Raw genomic sequence first — 18,534 nt, forward strand, 5'->3', positions numbered from 1 at the left:
CAGAGTTCAGCCAGCAGCAATAATGCTTGATTGCTTCTCGTGTTTTGCCCTTTGCCCACAGATGTGCTATTCCTATGCAGTTTCCTTTAGCTGAGTTTTGAATTTTTCAGCTGCATTGTGACTTCTCTACAGAGGTGCAGGATTCTTACACCACTGCTGTGTATTACTTGTGAAGTCACATTCACCAACTGTATTTGACTTCTTAATGAGAATGAAACAGGGAGGATGGTTTAGCTTTCTTCATAAAAAGTCCCACTAGGGGATACTCTGAAAGTCTGAGACCTTGAAAAAAAAAAATCCAGAAAACTGAAGCAGAGAAACAGAGAAAGTTTTGTATCCTGCAGCTCGTGTTATTTAGTAAAATTTCACCAGTGTGTGAGTAATTTACAGTTAAATGGGACCTTGATACCCAATCTACTTATGTATTTTAAAACAAACAAACCAACCAACCTTTTTATTATTACTCTCAATAACACAAGACAGGCAAAAAACCCCTTGCAGCTATTTATGAAGGCAAGATCCTGCTCTCATGAGTTCAAAACACTGCAAAACAAAATACAGGATGAACAGAGTGAATATTTCAACATTATCTTTCTTTCTTTGAGCCCATTTTCAGTCTCAGTGATACCCTTCTCATACTATATTACTATACACCACAATGCTGTTACTCTTCTCTCAGGGTAGATAATGTTTATAATTTTCCTCTTCAAGTGAACCCTTCAAGTGGAGGGTTTTCGTTTTCACATAGGAGAAACTTGCACAGGTGCATGACTCCACTTCTCAGTTGTCCAGGGCTCATTCTCAGAGCAGTGAGGAACAAGCTGAGCTTCTCTTGCTTTTTGGAGGAATGCATTTTGTATGCTTTACAGTTCAGGGAATTAGGAGACATAAGGAAGAACACAACTTGGCCTACATGTCCATTTGAGAAAGATGGTTTGTGATGCAGACAAATTATTGTATCACCTCAGAAGAAAACACTCTTCACGGTGACCTGAACCTCTCTGGTGCTTAGAGAGCAGCCTTTCAAGTCACCTTACTGCAGTTGTGACCCATTCTAAATGGGTCTGGTCCTGGTCTGTCTGTAGCCGTGGAGGTCCTGGGCATTAGTTTCTTGTAGGTGTTTCAGAGTCTTGGTCCTTTCTTTTATTGAAGCCAATGGGAAAACCCCCATCAGTTGCACTGGGAGTCAACTTAGATGTGGACATGAAGCTTGTAATGAGTCCTGTTTGCACAAAGAGGTTTCCTAAAGATTTCCTAAAGATAGGTCCCTTTTCTGAAGTTGTCGTATCTAACTCTATCCATTGTCTATAAATGTAACATATATTATAGCAAATAACAAGTATAGTCCTACTTGAGGGAATGATGTTCTGTCACTTGTGGCTTCTTATGCTAATTGCATTGAAAAAAATTGGAAAAAATGCCCTTGAATGAAAGCAGAAGCTTTTCCTCAGATACAGTTGTGGAAGTCAACACATGTCCACGTTATCTCTGAGAATGAAGCTAAGAGTGTGTTGAAAGGCACTAAATAGAGCTCTTGCATTCAGCAAAGCTGTCAATCAGTGATCATGTATTCAGCTAGGTTTCTGGGAGGTTGTCATTCCAAAGCTTATTTTCAGGAGAAGGATGAGACAGTTTTCAGAAACTTCATATAGTAACCTTAATAGAAGTTGCTGCATGCAACAAAGCCACAGCCCTGTAGAGTTGTGGTCAGAACTGCATTTCTAGCTGGAAACATAACAAGATCTTCCACCGAATTCAGGAAAACCTTGATCAGGGCAGGCTGTGATCTGCTCTGAGTGCAGGCACTGGCTTGCTTTTGCACTGTCTCTTTGTATTTTGGATTGCAGGACTAATATCTTCTTCCTTCCAGGGTGGGTAGAGACCTACTTTCTGTGACTAAGGACTGGTTGTGGTCAGAAAGAAAAAGGACACTGACCTTTTACAAAATGAATTATGGCTACTAGGTCAAGCATGGAACTGCCACATGGTCTCTACTACACTGGGGAAACCCAAAAAGGGGCAGTTCCAGTAGTAGTTCAGTTGTATTATTGTATCATTCACACTGAAGTGCAGCCACTAATTGCTCCGTAATAGTACTATCCTTTTTCAGGTGGTCAGCAGAGGAGGACATTACATGCACACACTCACCTACATTTCTCTCCAGTTGCATAACTAGTTGATTAGAGATAATGAATTTTTAATGTGAAGATGAGTTTGTGATGTGAATGCTGTGTTTAATACAGATAAAATATATTGGGCTTTTAAGCATTTTTTGGTATTCCTTCCTTTTATTCTCCAGTACCATTTCCAACTCAACCACCAACAACACCTTCAACGCCACCTCCACCACCTACGATCCCTCCTGCGAAAGAAGGTAAGTGCTGCATGTGTGGGTTTATAATAATTTTAAGGTGTTGATGCAATGTTTTTCTGCTTCTGACACTCTCTTAGGCCTGTAGGGATCAGGTTTCAAAATGCATTTGCTACAGTGACACTGTTAAGGCAGCTGGCTTAAATTTAATGATCCAAAAATCTGGCATCATTATTGTATTGTTGAAATTTGCAGAAAGGAAGGTTAATATGTATGAGATTTTCTTTTTTCAGAACTCCTAAACCATACCTATTTTGCAAGTGAAGCAGATATCCTAGGGTAATTAAACTTCTAAACCAGCATGATTTTTAAAAATATATCTACTTTAGGTAATGAGAAAAGTGTTGGCCGTGTTCAGTCTCTTCCCTCTTTAAATGTAGACTTCCTTCTATTTATCATTTGAACATGTAGTGTTTTGTGCAGATAAATATTTCTGTGAGGGGAGCATTATTGTTGGAGACTGAGGGTCACACCTGTCAGCTTGAAGTCGGTGGACCAAACTGACATATAGTAATGGAGAATTTAATCCATAAGTACGGAAAAAAAAGACCTTGTTGTGTGTGTTTTAGAACTGCATAGCAGAAGATTTTTTTTTTTTTTAATCCAAGGAGTAATCAACAGAAAATGAGAAATACAGGTACGTATCTTCCTGTCCCATTCTCTGGATTTAGATGAACATGTTTCTTCAAGATGAAATGTGTTGAAAAACATAACTTTGCTTTGACACTGTTTGTTTCTGACCCCAAGCAATAGACTTGGATTCTGTAGAGCGTTGAAGGTTCCCAGTTCCCATGAAAGAGTGAGCAACTTGTGTGAGCAGGTGTACAGCTCTGCAGGCCATTTTGCATAAGAACGTGCTGGAATAAAATGAGATGGGGAAAACCTGCATTGCTCCTAAATAGTGCAGTTAAAGGGGTGAGCATTAGGCACTACAGAGCTTAGGGTAACTTTTTGAATGGATTAGTTTCCCACTGGGAACCTCTACAGTCGAGATTCTCTCATTTTGCTTACTGTGTCATGCTAGGAGTCTGGGGTCATATAAGTTCATGTGTGACTTTACTTAACAACCTAAATAAAAATAAAAATGGTTAGCCAGATTTTAAGGAATCGTTATGGCCCTGAAGTGTATTCTGTGATAGGATCTGTCAGTGCAGACCATTTACCCCTTGCCGAGCTCAGCTGGTTCTACACCTGCACTGAAGTCAATGCCAGCAGGTCTGTTTGCTAAAGCATTATTAACTAACATTAAACAAGGGCTTTTCATGATAGTTGCATTTTCTTAAGTGATTGATGGGATTTCATGAGGAGTTGAGGCATTGCTCTAATTCCAAAATACTTGCTTTTCTTTCTCAGTGTGCAAAGCAGCCAAAGCTGACCTAGCGTTCCTGGTGGATGGGTCATGGAGTATTGGAGATGACAATTTCAATAAGATAATTAACTTCCTCTATAGCACTGTTGGAGCTTTGGATAAGATTGGTCCTGATGGAACGCAGGTAATCAACATGTAGAGAGACAGAGGGCGCGTGGACTTGACAGGGTATTTTAGACTAGCACCAGAGGTGAAATGAATCAAAAAGTAATTGACATCATTTCACACTTCTTTTGAAAGTATAAACTGCTTTAGGACAGCAATTTTTTTCAATATCTTCTTTTATACACTTTATACACTTCTTTTATATGATGAAATTAATGATATGAATTTTGCTAGCATGAAGGCTAAGTATCATTTCAGTCTCCCCTAAATCATTCTAATGAGATTTAAGTTGTGTTAATGTTTTTGGTATTGGTACTCACTGTGGTGTTTATTTCTAAATAAGCTAAAAATGGCATTGATAAGGAAAATTAAAGGTTCGTTTATTTAAAATCACATGCTCTACAGAATCTACAGGGCTTGAAATAAAATACAGTATTTACAATGATTGTTCTATTTATGTATTTGTTTAGAGGGATGCTTGAATCTGCTCTAGAAAAGGTTATTGGCAAATATATTACTGTTTTAAGTGTTACCTGTATAATATGCAGTTTGAGATAGCATTGAACATTATTTTTAACTTAACTTTTAACTTTAACCCTGAAGAATGCTCAGTTTCTACTGTTTCTTGCTATACAGCTGTTTTCCCAGAATATAGTCCATGGTGCTTCAGAAACTTATGCACAAGTTTAAGCTTAAGCATGTGAATAGCTCCTTTTAAATCAGGGACATCACTTATAGAATATGAATTTCAATATATGTTTTGTGAGTTGTAGGCGTTTAGTGTATTGAAATACAGAGTCTGGACTCATGTAGCATCATATTTGGGAGAGGCAATATTTGAGAATATGTTCTTGCATCTTTCTATTACTTGCTTCAGTATTGCTCCCTAACTTAAGTTACTAATGTGCAGCTATTAATTCATGGAGACTGAATAAAGTCCCTGCAGTTCTGTGCATGAGTAACTGTACACGTGTGAGCAGCTGTAACTAGGATTTTGCTTTTGGGCTCGATTGAGAGTGCTTTTGCCAAAGTGGGTATTACTTTTCTCATCCTGTTTGCTGCAAACTGAAACCAGAAAGTGTTAGGTGGTTGCCAAGGCTCCAGAGCGTAAAATTAAACTTTATTTAGTGAAAGCTTCTTAAAGAGAAAAAAAAATTCTGGCTTCATTTTAAGGATGAAGCAAAGTTACAAGATAAATCCTTGTTTTAAATGCGCGGATTCACTTACTTTTTGCTCATACGCTGGCTGGTGCTTTAGTAATGAACACATCTTCTGTGTGCACAGGTGGCAATAATTCAGTTCAGTGATGATCCCAGGACAGAATTTAAATTGAATGCATACAAAACAAAAGAGACTCTTCTTGAAGCTATTCAGCAAATAGCCTACAAAGGAGGAAATACAAAAACAGGTGAGAAAGGTCATGATTATGATGCAGATTTTCTCCCTGCTACTCTCTGTGCAGTATTTCTTTCCCATTTGCTAAGTGGTTTAGTATATCAGTGCAAAAACAGTGAGAACATGGTGTCTCCACACTGGAGGTGAAAGGTTGAGCTTTGAAGTTAGAAGGTCTTCGTAATCTGCAGTTTACACCCTTCACCCCCTACTGCTGGGTATTCACCCCTCTGACCAACAGTGATGTCAAGGATCAGGGAGGAAGGGAGAGAGGCAGCTAGGCAAAGTGAATGAATGGGAATTGTGGAAGGTGGAATGGGGAGTAATATGAAATCGGGTTGGCAAGTGGAAAAGTGGGAGGGGAGAGAAGATGGGAGGGAGCTTGCAGAGCATGTAGAAAACAGTGGACAGAGTGGAGGGTCTGTTTGGTTATAAGCCAGGACAGTTAAGCCTCAGTGGTATGTTTAAGAGTGGGTGGGGGAAGATGTCTGTTAACTGAATGTAGTTACATTTTAATTAATCCCTTAAAATAGCTCTCTGATGTGAAGAAATTAAAGATAAGTACTGAAAGGGTTAAAATCTGTTTTAGTTGGAAACCGTATGTTTTATTATTCTCAGACTGTGCAGAAATTTCTTGCAGCTGTTGCATTGCATCCAATCTCAGTAGTATCAAAATAACACGTTTTCCATTTACTCAAGAAAAAGCTACAATGGCACTTTCAGTTGTTACCTGGAATGTGCCCTACAATCCAGTAAGGGAAGAGTTTGTTATCTAACCTGCACAGAATACGCTTTCCCACACATGTCATGTTCTTGATCTTCACCTTCTGGATTGAAAAAAGGATGTCTGAAGCCATCAAATTTTCAAAGTTTAGGGTAAAAATTAAACTTTTCTAAATCTCTATTTTAATAACTGCACAATGCACTAATTTACAGACTACTCGGGACCCAACAGATTCCTCTTTTTATCGATGTCTAACATATGATATGAGAAGCCAACAGAAATTGGATTTATGTCACAGTGAAAGTATGTTGTCAATTTTGTCTGTTTCAGGCAAAGCCATTAAACATGCAAGAGAAGTCTTGTTTACTGGAGAGGCAGGCATGAGAAGGGGCATTCCAAAGGTTTTGGTTGTCATTACTGATGGGCGATCACAGGACGATGTGAACAAAGTCTCCAGAGAAATGCAACTAGATGGTAAAATGTGTAGTTTTAAGAAGTATTCACATTTTCCTTTTTCTCATTAATTATAACTATGTAAGTGTGGGCATGAGATAAGGGTGACTTTTGCTCCAGGAAGATTTCCAAGCTTAAAGAAAACAGACAGCAATTGCTAAGAAACTCAGAATATCGCTAGGGTATGGTTAGATTCTAGATTTTTTTTGGTGATTAATACTATTATTTTTCATTTTGGTGGCAGTGCTAAAATCCTGTAGTAGTCAATGGAATTGCTCCCATGATGAAGAATTCAGGGGACATGATCCTGAGAATCTGGACTGTCATCTATGAAGTGTAGTCTTGTGGTTACCAGCAAACAAAACTGTTTTGTTTTCTATACAAGAGGTCCTTTGAAAATTTTTTTATGTGTTCCTGTACTGGTTCTGATCTGCTCTCATGTTACACTAATTACCTTTAGGAATTTTTTTAAAACCACCGATTTTAGAGCTTTAAGCAGCCACACAGTGTTACAAGTCTAAGCATAAGAACTGGATTAGTTGTAGAAATGTCTGATACTGAGGTTTGTACAAAACCCAAAGGGCATGGTGTGCCATGTGGAACAAAACTAAAGGATGGAAGAAAAAAGCTATCATCCTTTTAATGTGAGGAGATCTAAGAAGAAATTACATTTGTGCTTTTTTATTTGCCTTTCATAGCTGACTGGCAGCTATGAAGTTACCAGTGTATATTACTGATTCCTGAAACCCAATGCAATCGTTGAGCTTGGCTGCCTGCTTGTATTATTGCTAGATGCTGAATCCAGTGCCTTCATAAATAAAATCATATCACAAAATAGTAGAGCATGCATAACTTGTTTTAAGTAGCAATCAAGAAAACCCCATATTTGTGAATAAATTGGAGTCTATGTCTAAGCTGAACAAAAAATGTTCAACTGTCAGGTAAGTCTTGCAGTTGCCTTATTAACTATTAGACTGGCAACAGCCTCGAGAGGAGATGGCATATGGTGGGGGTTCAGTTGCTGACTGAGATGTGCCACCTTGGACAAATGATGACTTCTCTCCCATTTCCTTTTGTGCATGCTCTATGTTTAGGCTGCAGATAGGTTGGAGCAGGTACTGACTTGCATCTATGATAGAGCTGGGCATGAAGAGGTGCTGATCTTGGATGAGACATGAAGATGTTGTTATAATATACTAAGTCAAAGTTTTGCTTTATGCTTTATGCTAAAAGCGCTGCATAGGTGATGAATGCCCCTGGGCCTCATTCATATTTAATGCAGAATATATAGAACAGATTCAACCAGTGCAGTTAAGTTGCTGATGAAATGAGAATGCATTTATTTCAGTGTTCACTCATGAGGCAGCAGTGGCTTGAAAACTCTGATTAATATATGGCACAGAATAAAATCTGTAAAAGACCTACAGGAAATTAATTTCTGTGCTTTGATATACTTGATACATAGATATTTTTGTGTGTAATACGGAATAGCATTAAATTAGAAAAGCATTTAAGCATATGCTAAAACTTTAAACTACTGAGTAGTCTTATATGTCTTCAAGAAAACACTTAAGCTTTAATTAACTGATTAAGCATAAATAGCCAAAAGAAATATCTCACAGAGAATGTAGTACCTTTATTTTAGATTACATGCATGAATTTTCTTGTGGTATAAGAGAATAATAAAATTCCCACCTTTGTATTTAACCGGGAAAGGAGCCAGTGTGAATACAGTTATGTTCATATTGTATTGCCGCTCTCTAAATGAATGACTCACAAGAGTGTTCTTTTTTTGTTTTACAGGTTTCAGCTTTTTTGCTATTGGAGTAGCTGATGCTGACTATTCAGAGTTAGTTAATATTGGCAGCAAGCCCAGTGAAAGACATGTCTTCTTTGTGGATGACTTTGATGCCTTTACAAAGATTGAAGATGAGCTGATCACTTTTGTTTGTGAAACTGCATCAGCAAGTTAGCCATTTTGACTTTTACTTGCTTCTAAAATAAGTGCTAAATACTGGGGGGTTTGTAACTATTAATTTTCTATTAAGAGGTATTCTTGATCTTTTTAACATAATTTACTGCAGATATAACTCTAATGTTATTTCCATAAAAGATTAAGGAAATGAAGGTGTTGTGACTTCAAAATAATTAATAGTTGTTTTCTATAAATCCAGCATAGAGCCATTGGTTGTCAAAAACTTATTCCAGATGTGAAACACTGTTAATTGTTCAGAATTTAGTCATAAAAAGTTAATTATATTTTATTTTCTAGGCTACTTTAACCATCTGTAAGAGTACAGTTAGCTGCATTCATTATTACTCAAATCACATGGTTAATTTATTAATGGAGAGCTAATCATTAATGTTTGTATTATCAGAGAAATTAGAAGAGTTGTAGCCTAAGGAAAAGCATAAAACACGCCCAAACTCTTTGAAATCTGTGAAAATGCCACACTTCAGACTCCTTATAAAAATGAAAGGAAAGACATTCTGGAACAACACCCAATGGTTAGAGGTCAATAATTCACGTGCTTTTAGGTGTGTGCCCTCAATATGTTTCCTTAGATACAAGCCAGGAAGTGGGCAGTGTATAGCTGATGTGAATCATTTGTGATTGTAAGGAGTCCTTGTGCATAGGACTGTGAGTTATCAGAGCTGGTGAACACAAATATGTTGCTTGTGTCCCATCAATTCTTTGGTTTTGACCATAAACTCCACTTTCAATGGTAGAGAGAATTTTGAACATTGAGAATACTCAACAGTAGCATTTATTGGTCACTTGTGCTTGTATTCCAAAAGTGATCTCCGAATACGAGTATCCTGGGGTGCCATATTTGACACCCTGCCTCTAGGCTTATTGATTTCCCAGGGCACCTTTCCTGGAAGAGATTAGTGTGCTTTCTTCCCTGCCAGAAAAAAATATAAACCAGATTTACAGCTATTTAAAATACGTGCACACATCTTAAGGACTGTGTGCAATTCTGGTCTCTATTGCTCCTGAAAGCTATTGTGGAGTTTGAAAAGGTACAGAGAATGCCAGCTAAAGTAATTGAACTTGAGATGGAGTTAGGCTGGAGAAGCTCACAAATAGAGAACTAGGGAGCACTTGTTTAAAGCCCAGTATAAGACATACTATTTTATGCAGCAGGCAGTGAATTTGTTGCCACATGAGGTTGTGAAGGCAGGTTCATAGAAGGATTAGACAAATTTATGGACAACAGATCCATAAAAGCATAGTATATGGAACACACAAGGATGTACCCTTTAACATCTTTGCTACAACCCTTGTGGATCCTGACGAGCATCAACTGAATGGAGTAGAAAGCGGCCGGGTTTGCATGCCCTTCCTAAACAGCATCTCCTTTTGCTGTTATTGGGGATAGAGTACTGGGCTGAGTGGATCATTGTTCTGACGCAGTGGGACATCTCTTGTATCCTTAAATATATCTTTCCTTATTTTCCAGCTTGCCCATTGGTAGTTAAAGATGGCAACAATTTTGCAGGTACAGTATTTTTGTGTTCATTTTTGTTCCTGATTTATGGAATAATTTTCATTACCTGATTTTCACAACATTAGGCAATAAATTTCCCTTTATGCTAACAGCTGTTAAACAGATGGTGATATGAAACTCTTTGATGTGACTGACTTTGTCCTTTTTTTGTTTCCTGTAATGCGGTATTAATTTAAATTAATAGAATGTATATTTTGATACCTTCCAGGATTTAAAATGATGGAAATGTTTGGTTTGGTTGAAAAGGAATTTTCAGCTGTGGAAGGGGTTTCAATGGAACCTGGTACATTTAATGTTTACCCATGTTACAGACTGCACAAGGATGCCCTTGTATCCCAGCCTACCAAGTATGTATTAACATATAAATATTCATAAAACACATGAAGATAATTGTCCAGTGCAGGCAATTATTCATTTCAGGGACCGGTATTTTCATGTCAGAAGAGCAGAGACGCTAGTGTATATCTACATTATACTAATGAATAGAAAGAGTGTTCGGTGTCCTCAACCAGTTTCATTCAAAAATAGCAGTTGTGCGTAAAAGTAGGTAAGCCTACTGGCTATTTTGAGTTTCCCACATAAGCCAGTTTCAGGCTTATGCCAGTTTAGCACCTAGCAATTTCATGCAGGCGTACGTCTGGGCAGATTCCAGTATGTAGTACTTTGTGAAAGGTGCCTCTGGAATGCAGGTTGAAGTCTCATAGAGTGCAGAATGTCTTTGAAGCGGGGGTCAGAATGAGAACCTACTTTAGCTGTCCTCAGTCACTCAGTCTATGTCCATTCATTGGTTACAAAGGAGGATTATCTCCTTATGCTGAAATGAGTCTGTGTGAACACCATCTAGTTACCTTCCTGGGAGGCAGGACATAGTTCAGTCACAAGGACTGTGTCCTGGGAGAGATATGGAGGAGGCAATGAAGAAACCTCCCATCGAACTTTTACAGTCGTCATTCGTCAGAGAGAAAGTGATGGAAACTCTCCATTTCTTCTATGAACAGTGTGTATGTTGTGTTTGGTTCCTCTCAGTCCAGTCCCCCACTTTGTATTAAGTGGCACCAGAGAAAAGCAGTGGCTCTGCTGGATTAAACATGGGAAGATGTAACAAAAAGTATTCTTTAGCTGAGATAAATAAGAAAGAAAAACAGTGGGAAATTACTCTTAAGGTTTATATTATATGTCATCTTAGTCTTTTTGTGTGATTATCCTGTCGTGTCCCAGTTGGAGCTATACTTCTTGGAGCTGTTTTACATTCTCCGTGTTTAGTTTCCTCCTGAAATTTCCAGGGGTTAGCATTTCTCACTTCTTTTTCCCTTTCTGCTTCTTCCTAATCGGATCTGCTGCATTTATATGCTCTTCTTTAGCTGCCACCCCAGCCCAATCTTACTGCTTCATTAGGCTTTCACTCCCTTTCATGGTTCAGAGAATACCTTTCTCTTGATGATCTACAGGTATGTCTGAATAATACCACTTGTTTTTGTCATCTCATCTGTGCACTGAATGCCATTAATGTTATTCTCCTTTTTGAGCTCCATATCCCCAAACCTTGTGTTTGCCCCACCCTGCTTATTGAATTTTCTTTCATTCTTTGTACAATGGGCATACTGTAAGGCTTTTTTTCTTATACGTGTTGAGTTCCCGCTCTCTTTTCTCTATGGGAAATGTGCAGTGTAACATCATGTTTGATCATCTACAGACATTGTGCAGAATATATGGATTATGTATCACATTTAACTCCTTTTCCAGCATGATTCATATCTCTACATCTTATATGTGCCAGAAACACTTTAGAAAGAGGGGATCATATTTGGGAAAAAAAAATTGATTAAATAACGTCTTCAGACTTCTTTCAGATCCCTTTACTATGATTTTAAGGAATCAGGCTAATTAACATTTTCAAAATACAGTCAGTTTTTTCAGATGCTTGTCCAAATGTCCCACTTTGGGATTTGATAATGAAAGGTTAAATTAAATTGGAAATACTAAATAACAAATTTTAGGAAATGGCATAAAATAACATACTTCTTTTATATCATTAAATTCCCCTCTTTCCTGCAAAACTTCCAGGAGAACAGATTGTATTTTTGTACGTGTGATCTGTTTTCACTTCACTTTCTTATATATTGGCTTTGAAATGTATAAACTACATTCCCTATAATTTATAAAGCTTCCTGTAACAGTCTCTGTCATTCCTAATTTTAATCCATTAGTAATGGTTTAATGACAAAGGACACATCTATTGAGATTGTTCTTCCAAGCAACTTCTATTTTCATTGTCTGTTAAACCAGACAGTAGCAAAGGTCTTGCAAGTCGCTACTGTTTTTTAAAAGTTTTTAATATAATTAATTTCAGCTTTACTTCAAACTGACCTCTGATTTGATCTTCAAATTAAAAAAAAAAAAAAAAGGGCAATTTTGTCAATTTCAAGGGAAAAGATAACTTCTCCTTTCTTCCTATTCTTTTGATAGTTATCAAGTTGAGTAGATTTTGCAAACGCTTATTCATATTGCTTCTCAGTCTTGACTTCCAAAGAAATATACAGAGTAATAGAAAGCGTGTTAAGTGAACATCTGGTGAGTAAATCACCAGATTTAATGTTTGTTTCAGTTTAAAAGACATTATTTCTCTTACAGGTATTTGCATCCTGAAGGTCTCCCTTCTGATTACACCATTACATTTCTCTTTCGCATACTCCCTGACACACCTCAGGAGCCATTTGCTCTTTGGGAGATTTTAAATGAAGGATATGAACCGCTGGTTGGAGTTATTTTAGATAGTATGTATTTTGTGTTTTATCAGTGACTTTTTCTTTAACTGTATGAATTATTTGTTCTGTGTTTAGATTTATTATTGCCAATGTTTTAATATGCTGCCAGAACAACTGCTTGAATCTGGAAGGTGATAATCTCTAATGGATGTTTTTTAGATTTAATTTAACTGAGTTTAATTTGGAGTTAGAGCAAATATTGAGTACACTGCTCTAAACTGGGAGGAATGATACTGAAATCCAAAGAGCTGTACTAGATGTAAATTGATGTAAGGGAGGTACTCATTTGCTTTTAAAATTTCCACTGCTCTGAATCTGGTTCTAATAGAATCTATCTTGATAGATGCCAGTGGTGCTGACAGTACGGTATATGTAGAGGCAATGCAGTCTGGTGGATAGCAGACTTAGAGATGGAGACATGAACTCTTGATGACTCTTAATTTCTACTTGATTTGACTTTCACAACTGTAAAACAGGGATTATAATTTAGAAGGTTTCCATATGTACTGTTGAAAAGATGTAGATACTATGATAGCTGTTCTTCATAGCTGCCAATTTTAAAAGACATATATTAGTACTTATCTTTCTATCTTTCCTAGAATTTTTTAGATCCACCACCTTGAAATAGGTGGGAATTAGGCATTTAGCTAGCTTGAGGATCCGTGCCTCCTTTTCTTGTCCCAGTCCCACAGAGAACTAGTGGGAGAGTAGGATCAGGTAGACATGGGTGAGGTAGACTCCCAACTATTGGCACATCCTTCCTGTCAAACCAAGAAAGAGCATTTCTCTGAGATAACTTGTTACTTCTGGGTCAGTATATCACTTATGAATGTGTTTTACTAACATTTCATCTGACACCTTTGGTCGTCTTTGTTAAACACAAAATTGAGCCTTTCAAATAATGTATCAGGCCTTTTCTTCCTCTAATACAGACCCCTTATTTTTATTCTCACACAGATGGTGGTAAAACTCTGACTTTCTTTAACTATGACTACAAAGGAGATTTTCAAACTGTGACTTTTGAAGGTCCTGAAATAAGGAAGATATTTTATGGGAGTTTTCATAAGGTTAGTAATGGTAATAGGAAAGAGAAGCACTCTGAATAAAGGCTTGGGAGTTTTTCAGGTTTTGAAATCTTCTTTCATGTGGTCAACCACTGCCAAAATAAATGTATTTTGCATATTCAGAATCATCTACCAAACTGTCTTAAGTCTCTTTGCAATATTGAATTAACATTAAACAAATCATAGTTTTTATGATGAAGCTGATGTGATTGATTTTCATCTCATGCTTTGTGCCTGTATTTTAGAGTTGATTAAAAATACTTGCCTTGAAAAGTAATTTAGAAATACATTGGCTTTTCCTCTTAAGATTTGGATTGGAAATGTCACTCAAAATGAAAAGAAAAAGTCCAGCAAAAAAAAATTATCCTTCTTTTGACCAGAGTTGTTATTTTTAAACATATTTTAAGGGCTATGCCATGTCGAACTTTTCTTGGCTGTTAGAGAACTCGTAACATTCTTTCCGAAAGCAGATGAAGTAGTGCTGGGATTGTAGCACTTGTTCTTTATGGAAGGTGCTTTTGTTGTTCACTTTTATTCCTGATGTTTGTATCTTTCCTAAACAAAAAAAGGAGACTGTGGATTGAGGGGATAGTATTTACAGAGCTTAACTTTTCTGTACTTCCTTTTTAATCAATGGAGCGAGAAAGGGAAGGCAGGTCAGAGCTGGGGTCTAATTCTGACTGGTTTAAGTTGTGCTTTGGAGGAATATATGAAGCTTTAGCAAATACTCCTCTTAAGCATTTTTCTGCATTTTGAATGATTATCCTTGCTATACATGTGTTTGAAAGGTGCAGGAGACCAAATTCATAGCAGCTTTTCAGTTATATGCTCAGCTGAGCCCAGAGCAAAGCAGTTACAGGACTCCTTCCTGGCATTCTCTCACCTTGGGCTCAGATCTCCACGTAGTCTACTGGTATAGAGCAGATAATGCATTTCTACCAGCTCTTCATCAGGTCCTGTCCCTGCTGGCTCCCCCTGCCTCCCGATTGCTATTTTCTTTGCTTAACTGAGAGTTTGCTTGTGACAGGACAATCGTGGCTAGGATTGTCCTCTCTACTGCGAATGTCTTTGCTGCATCAGTGATGGACAGCAGAAGGAAGTAACTTTATTATTGTGCTCTGCTTTTCTGTACTGCATTTGATGTGATTTGATTTTTTTCAAGTAAAAACTTCAGTATGAAAGGTTTTGCTGTGTGCTTAATGTGTAATTTACAGGCTAAATTTTACTGCTTAGTTTTGGCTTTTGCAAGTGGCTATAAAGTATGTATTGGTGAAATCCAGTGCTATATAGCAGGATCATACAAGGCTCAGGAATTATTACTGACCTCATAAATCAAGGGTTCTTTGGGATCTGGGTGGTATATGAACACTGTGTAGATCTTTTGTCAGGGATAAATTATTTTCTTACTGAATAAATTATGTAAGATGCCAATTTGTATGCACATGTTCCATAAGCAGAAAAATAAGCTAAATTCATTAAACAGATTAGAATCATAGAGTAATACAGCTTGGAAAGGACCTCTAGAGGTCATCTAGATTATTTGCTATGGATTATTCTCTGAGTTTTGTTAGCAAACATGGAGTTAGGAGCTCATTTCAAAAAATACCCCCTTTTCCCAGGAAATTAATATATCCTATGTGCTCCTTTGTATGTTAAAGCATCTTTTCTTTTGCTTAGTTGCATGTTGTTATCAGCAAGACTACGGCCAAAATAATTATTGACTGCAAGCAAGTGAGCGAGAAGACCATTAATGCAGCAGGGAATATTAGTTCTGATGGCATAGAAGTGCTGGGGAGAATGGTCAGATCCAGAGGACCAAGAGACAACTCTGCGCCAGTGAGTAGAACAAGAAAAATTCTTTAAACCATTTAAAATATCCTAAAAACAAGTGTTTGGGATCTTTGCAGTTAGTTTTAAGTTGAAGCAGAGTGAACTCATATTTGAAACAGTAAAGTTGCAGCATTTCAGAAATTCTGCAAAAGCCTGCAATAGTTCTCAACTTGGGAAAAATCTATTTTTGTTTATTTTAATAAATGAAATCACTAGATCATCATTGTTCAAATGTTATTCTCAAACACGTATGTGAACACAGTCAATACATTCAGATATGACTTGTGTTCCAAACTTCATTACACAGAGTAATACAATGTATAACTCCTTTGCTTGGAATCTTTTTTTGAGTGATAATTATTAACCATGTCTCTTACTCCCTGTTACTCTTTGTTTGCCCCCAAGCTCACTGTTCATTAAATAATTGAACTGGTTTGACACAGACGGCCCCCCAAAACCCCTGTCTTGGTATATCTAGTTGTTTTATAATATAAAATATTTTAAATGTGAAAGATCCTCCCCAAGATTAAGTACTCTTTCTTTCCGCTGAAATTATTCTCCTAGAAGCAGTAATTGATCATTCTGTTTGCACGGCAACCCATGGCAGTCTTTCCATTTTGCTTCAGATGTCATTAAGGTTTGTTCAGGTTTATCAGGTAGATCTGATTTAGTTGTTGAAGAAAAAATGACAGTCTGGCCATGATCTTGGGAAGGCATCTTTGCTGTGCAGTACTGTTTGCTAATTTTTTTTGAACTTTCTTTACCCTAGAATGAGGTTAGCAGAGAATATGAACCTTGAACTCAAGGCTTGATTTGAATAGGAATGAGGTTTCAAAAATGTATTTACTTGCTACTATGTGGAAATACTCTTGTTTAGTAAAAAATAAGCCCTCAGAATATATCTCTGTGTACAAAAAAAGAGCCTTTAGGCCTCAAACTTAGGGATAATAATTATATCAAGTCTGTAAAGACAATTACACAGAGAAACTTTTGTAGTCACATTCCAATAGAAACAGAAAAAGGCAAACTTAGGAAATCTTGGAATTAGAGAAGGCTTTGTAAATAAGTAGAAAGAAATGGTGTCTTTTGTTAGAACCCAGGAATCTGTAAAAGATAAGTCAGACTGCCCACTCACTGAAAAATTTGGTTTTGTTCAAATGAACTGTAAAACTGATGTAAGACTACAAATGTGTAGCTGAAGATGAAAATTCTTTACTCAGTACTGTTTAGCTGCCTTCAAGTATTACCACATATACCAAATTACAAGCAGGTCAAGAAAGCACCCAAATACCATTCTTCGAAGTCTCCATTCTGCACATTTTACTCCTATGGAGTAGAACTTGTGTGAATAGTCACATTTAAGGCATGAATGAGTTGGTGTCCACTACTCCAAAAATTAGAGGACATCAAAGGAAACTAGTAGGAGGCAGGATAGAGGTTCTTCTCACAACAGGTAGTAGATCAGTGCAGCTCCTTGCTGTAGAATTTTGTGGATGCTAAATATTTATATAGATTGTAGGAAAGCCTGGAAAAATGAATGAAAGGGAAATACTGGTTGTTAACAAATCTGGAGCAGGAAATCCCTGATCTGAAAGTCATTGGAAGCTAGTAGACTGTAAAGTAGAATTATGGCTTACACCCTTGTACTTCATTAGATATCACTTGTGCTACTGTTGGAAATAGAATACTGGGATTTATTCCATTCCAGTATCTTCACAGTTTTAAGAGGTTCATGAAGGCATGCATACAACAAAAATTCCTTTTTGTAAAACATTTTGAAAATTGTTTTGCATTGATATGAAAATTGGGGTTTGTTGCTAGTTCTGAAAAATTCTTTTTTCATCAGCTATATTTTCATGAAATGCTTTAATCTTACTTTTAGAGATGCTTATTACATAAAATAAAAACAGGCAGGCAGTTATTTTGGAATAAAATTGTGAATGTTTTGTTCTGACTGTATTCACATGAAACAGGTTAACATTGTCAAAATGTTTTCAGTGTGTGGGGTTTTTTTATAAATGAATCCAGTGCAATCACCTGCATTTTGCAAAACATTTCAATTTTGAGGGAATATAATTGTATCAGATTTTTTTCCCCATCGATGCATATGGTGTGCAACAGTTCAATGAACAGGCAGAAATAGAGATAGATAGGACAAAAAAGGGGTTAGGCTAAAGGTGCCTAGCCCTTTTAACATCCCTTAATAGTGAGGTGTCTCTGGATTAGATACTCCAGCTGGCTAGAGCAATGAAACCTGACCATGACATGCAGCAAGTAATGTTCTTTATTCCTTCAGTGGGATTTAATGAAAATTCCAGCTTTAAAACATTGTTTATTTACAAATCACAAACCTTCTCTTTATTGATGTTTCCTTTTCTTTTAAATTTAACTTGTTTACCTCCATGTATATGTACCGTTAAAAAAAGTAATGTATGATGTGGTCTGGTCTTGAGAAATCTTTGCAGAACTGCAGCCTGATCAGATGAGGATGGACAGACTTTTCAGTCTTGCTGGTTCTGCTTGCAGGGCTGAATATTTAGAAAGCAAAATCACTGTGAATACAGAGAATTATGAATAAATGTTTAATGGTAGCAAAGAAAGCTTTGTTTAGTTATTTAGCTTGAGTCAGAGCAACCCACATAATATTTTAAAATAAGAATACTGAGTCATTCAACATTTGGATGGTGAATGCAGCAATTCAGGGAATGCCTATTTGCTCTTTATTTTATACCAACATGCTTTATCACTATGGATCTCTAGATTGTCTAATCCAGAGAAAATGAATGCATATACATGCCTATATAAGACTGCATAAATTTAGCCAATACTGTCAACCTTCTGTCATTCAGGATAACAGAATAGCTTGGGATGGACTGTGTTATGGAAGAAATGGCAATACTACTTACTTCTGAACCTAAGCTGCTTTCTGCACAACCATCTCAGGTGTTT

The 18,534-nt window shown here is 37.0% G+C and overlaps 1 protein-coding gene across 8 annotated transcripts in view; it reads left to right on the plus strand.

Moving 5' to 3' along the window:
- Positions 1 to 18,534, plus strand: part of COL14A1 (collagen type XIV alpha 1 chain) — a 253,923-nt gene that overhangs the window by 71,452 nt on the left and 163,937 nt on the right. For all 8 annotated transcript variants that reach the window (XR_012774563.1, XM_075495203.1, XM_075495201.1 and 5 more), the window contains 10 exons: positions 2,300 to 2,374; positions 3,725 to 3,864; positions 5,130 to 5,253; positions 6,292 to 6,435; positions 8,218 to 8,382; positions 9,879 to 9,917; positions 10,135 to 10,273; positions 12,558 to 12,700; positions 13,649 to 13,758; positions 15,433 to 15,591. Coding sequence is in view for 7 of the 8 variants with exons in the window: in XM_075495203.1 (XP_075351318.1) it covers positions 2,300 to 2,374; positions 3,725 to 3,864; positions 5,130 to 5,253; positions 6,292 to 6,435; positions 8,218 to 8,382; positions 9,879 to 9,917; positions 10,135 to 10,273; positions 12,558 to 12,700; positions 13,649 to 13,758; positions 15,433 to 15,591 (1,238 nt within the window). In the remaining variant the exon portion in view is untranslated. The remainder of the gene's footprint in view (positions 1 to 2,299; positions 2,375 to 3,724; positions 3,865 to 5,129; positions 5,254 to 6,291; positions 6,436 to 8,217; positions 8,383 to 9,878; positions 9,918 to 10,134; positions 10,274 to 12,557; positions 12,701 to 13,648; positions 13,759 to 15,432; positions 15,592 to 18,534) is intronic.

Source organism: Mycteria americana, chromosome 2 (assembly GCF_035582795.1).
Source record: "Mycteria americana isolate JAX WOST 10 ecotype Jacksonville Zoo and Gardens chromosome 2, USCA_MyAme_1.0, whole genome shotgun sequence".
NCBI classification, from domain to species: Eukaryota; Metazoa; Chordata; class Aves; order Ciconiiformes; family Ciconiidae; genus Mycteria; species Mycteria americana.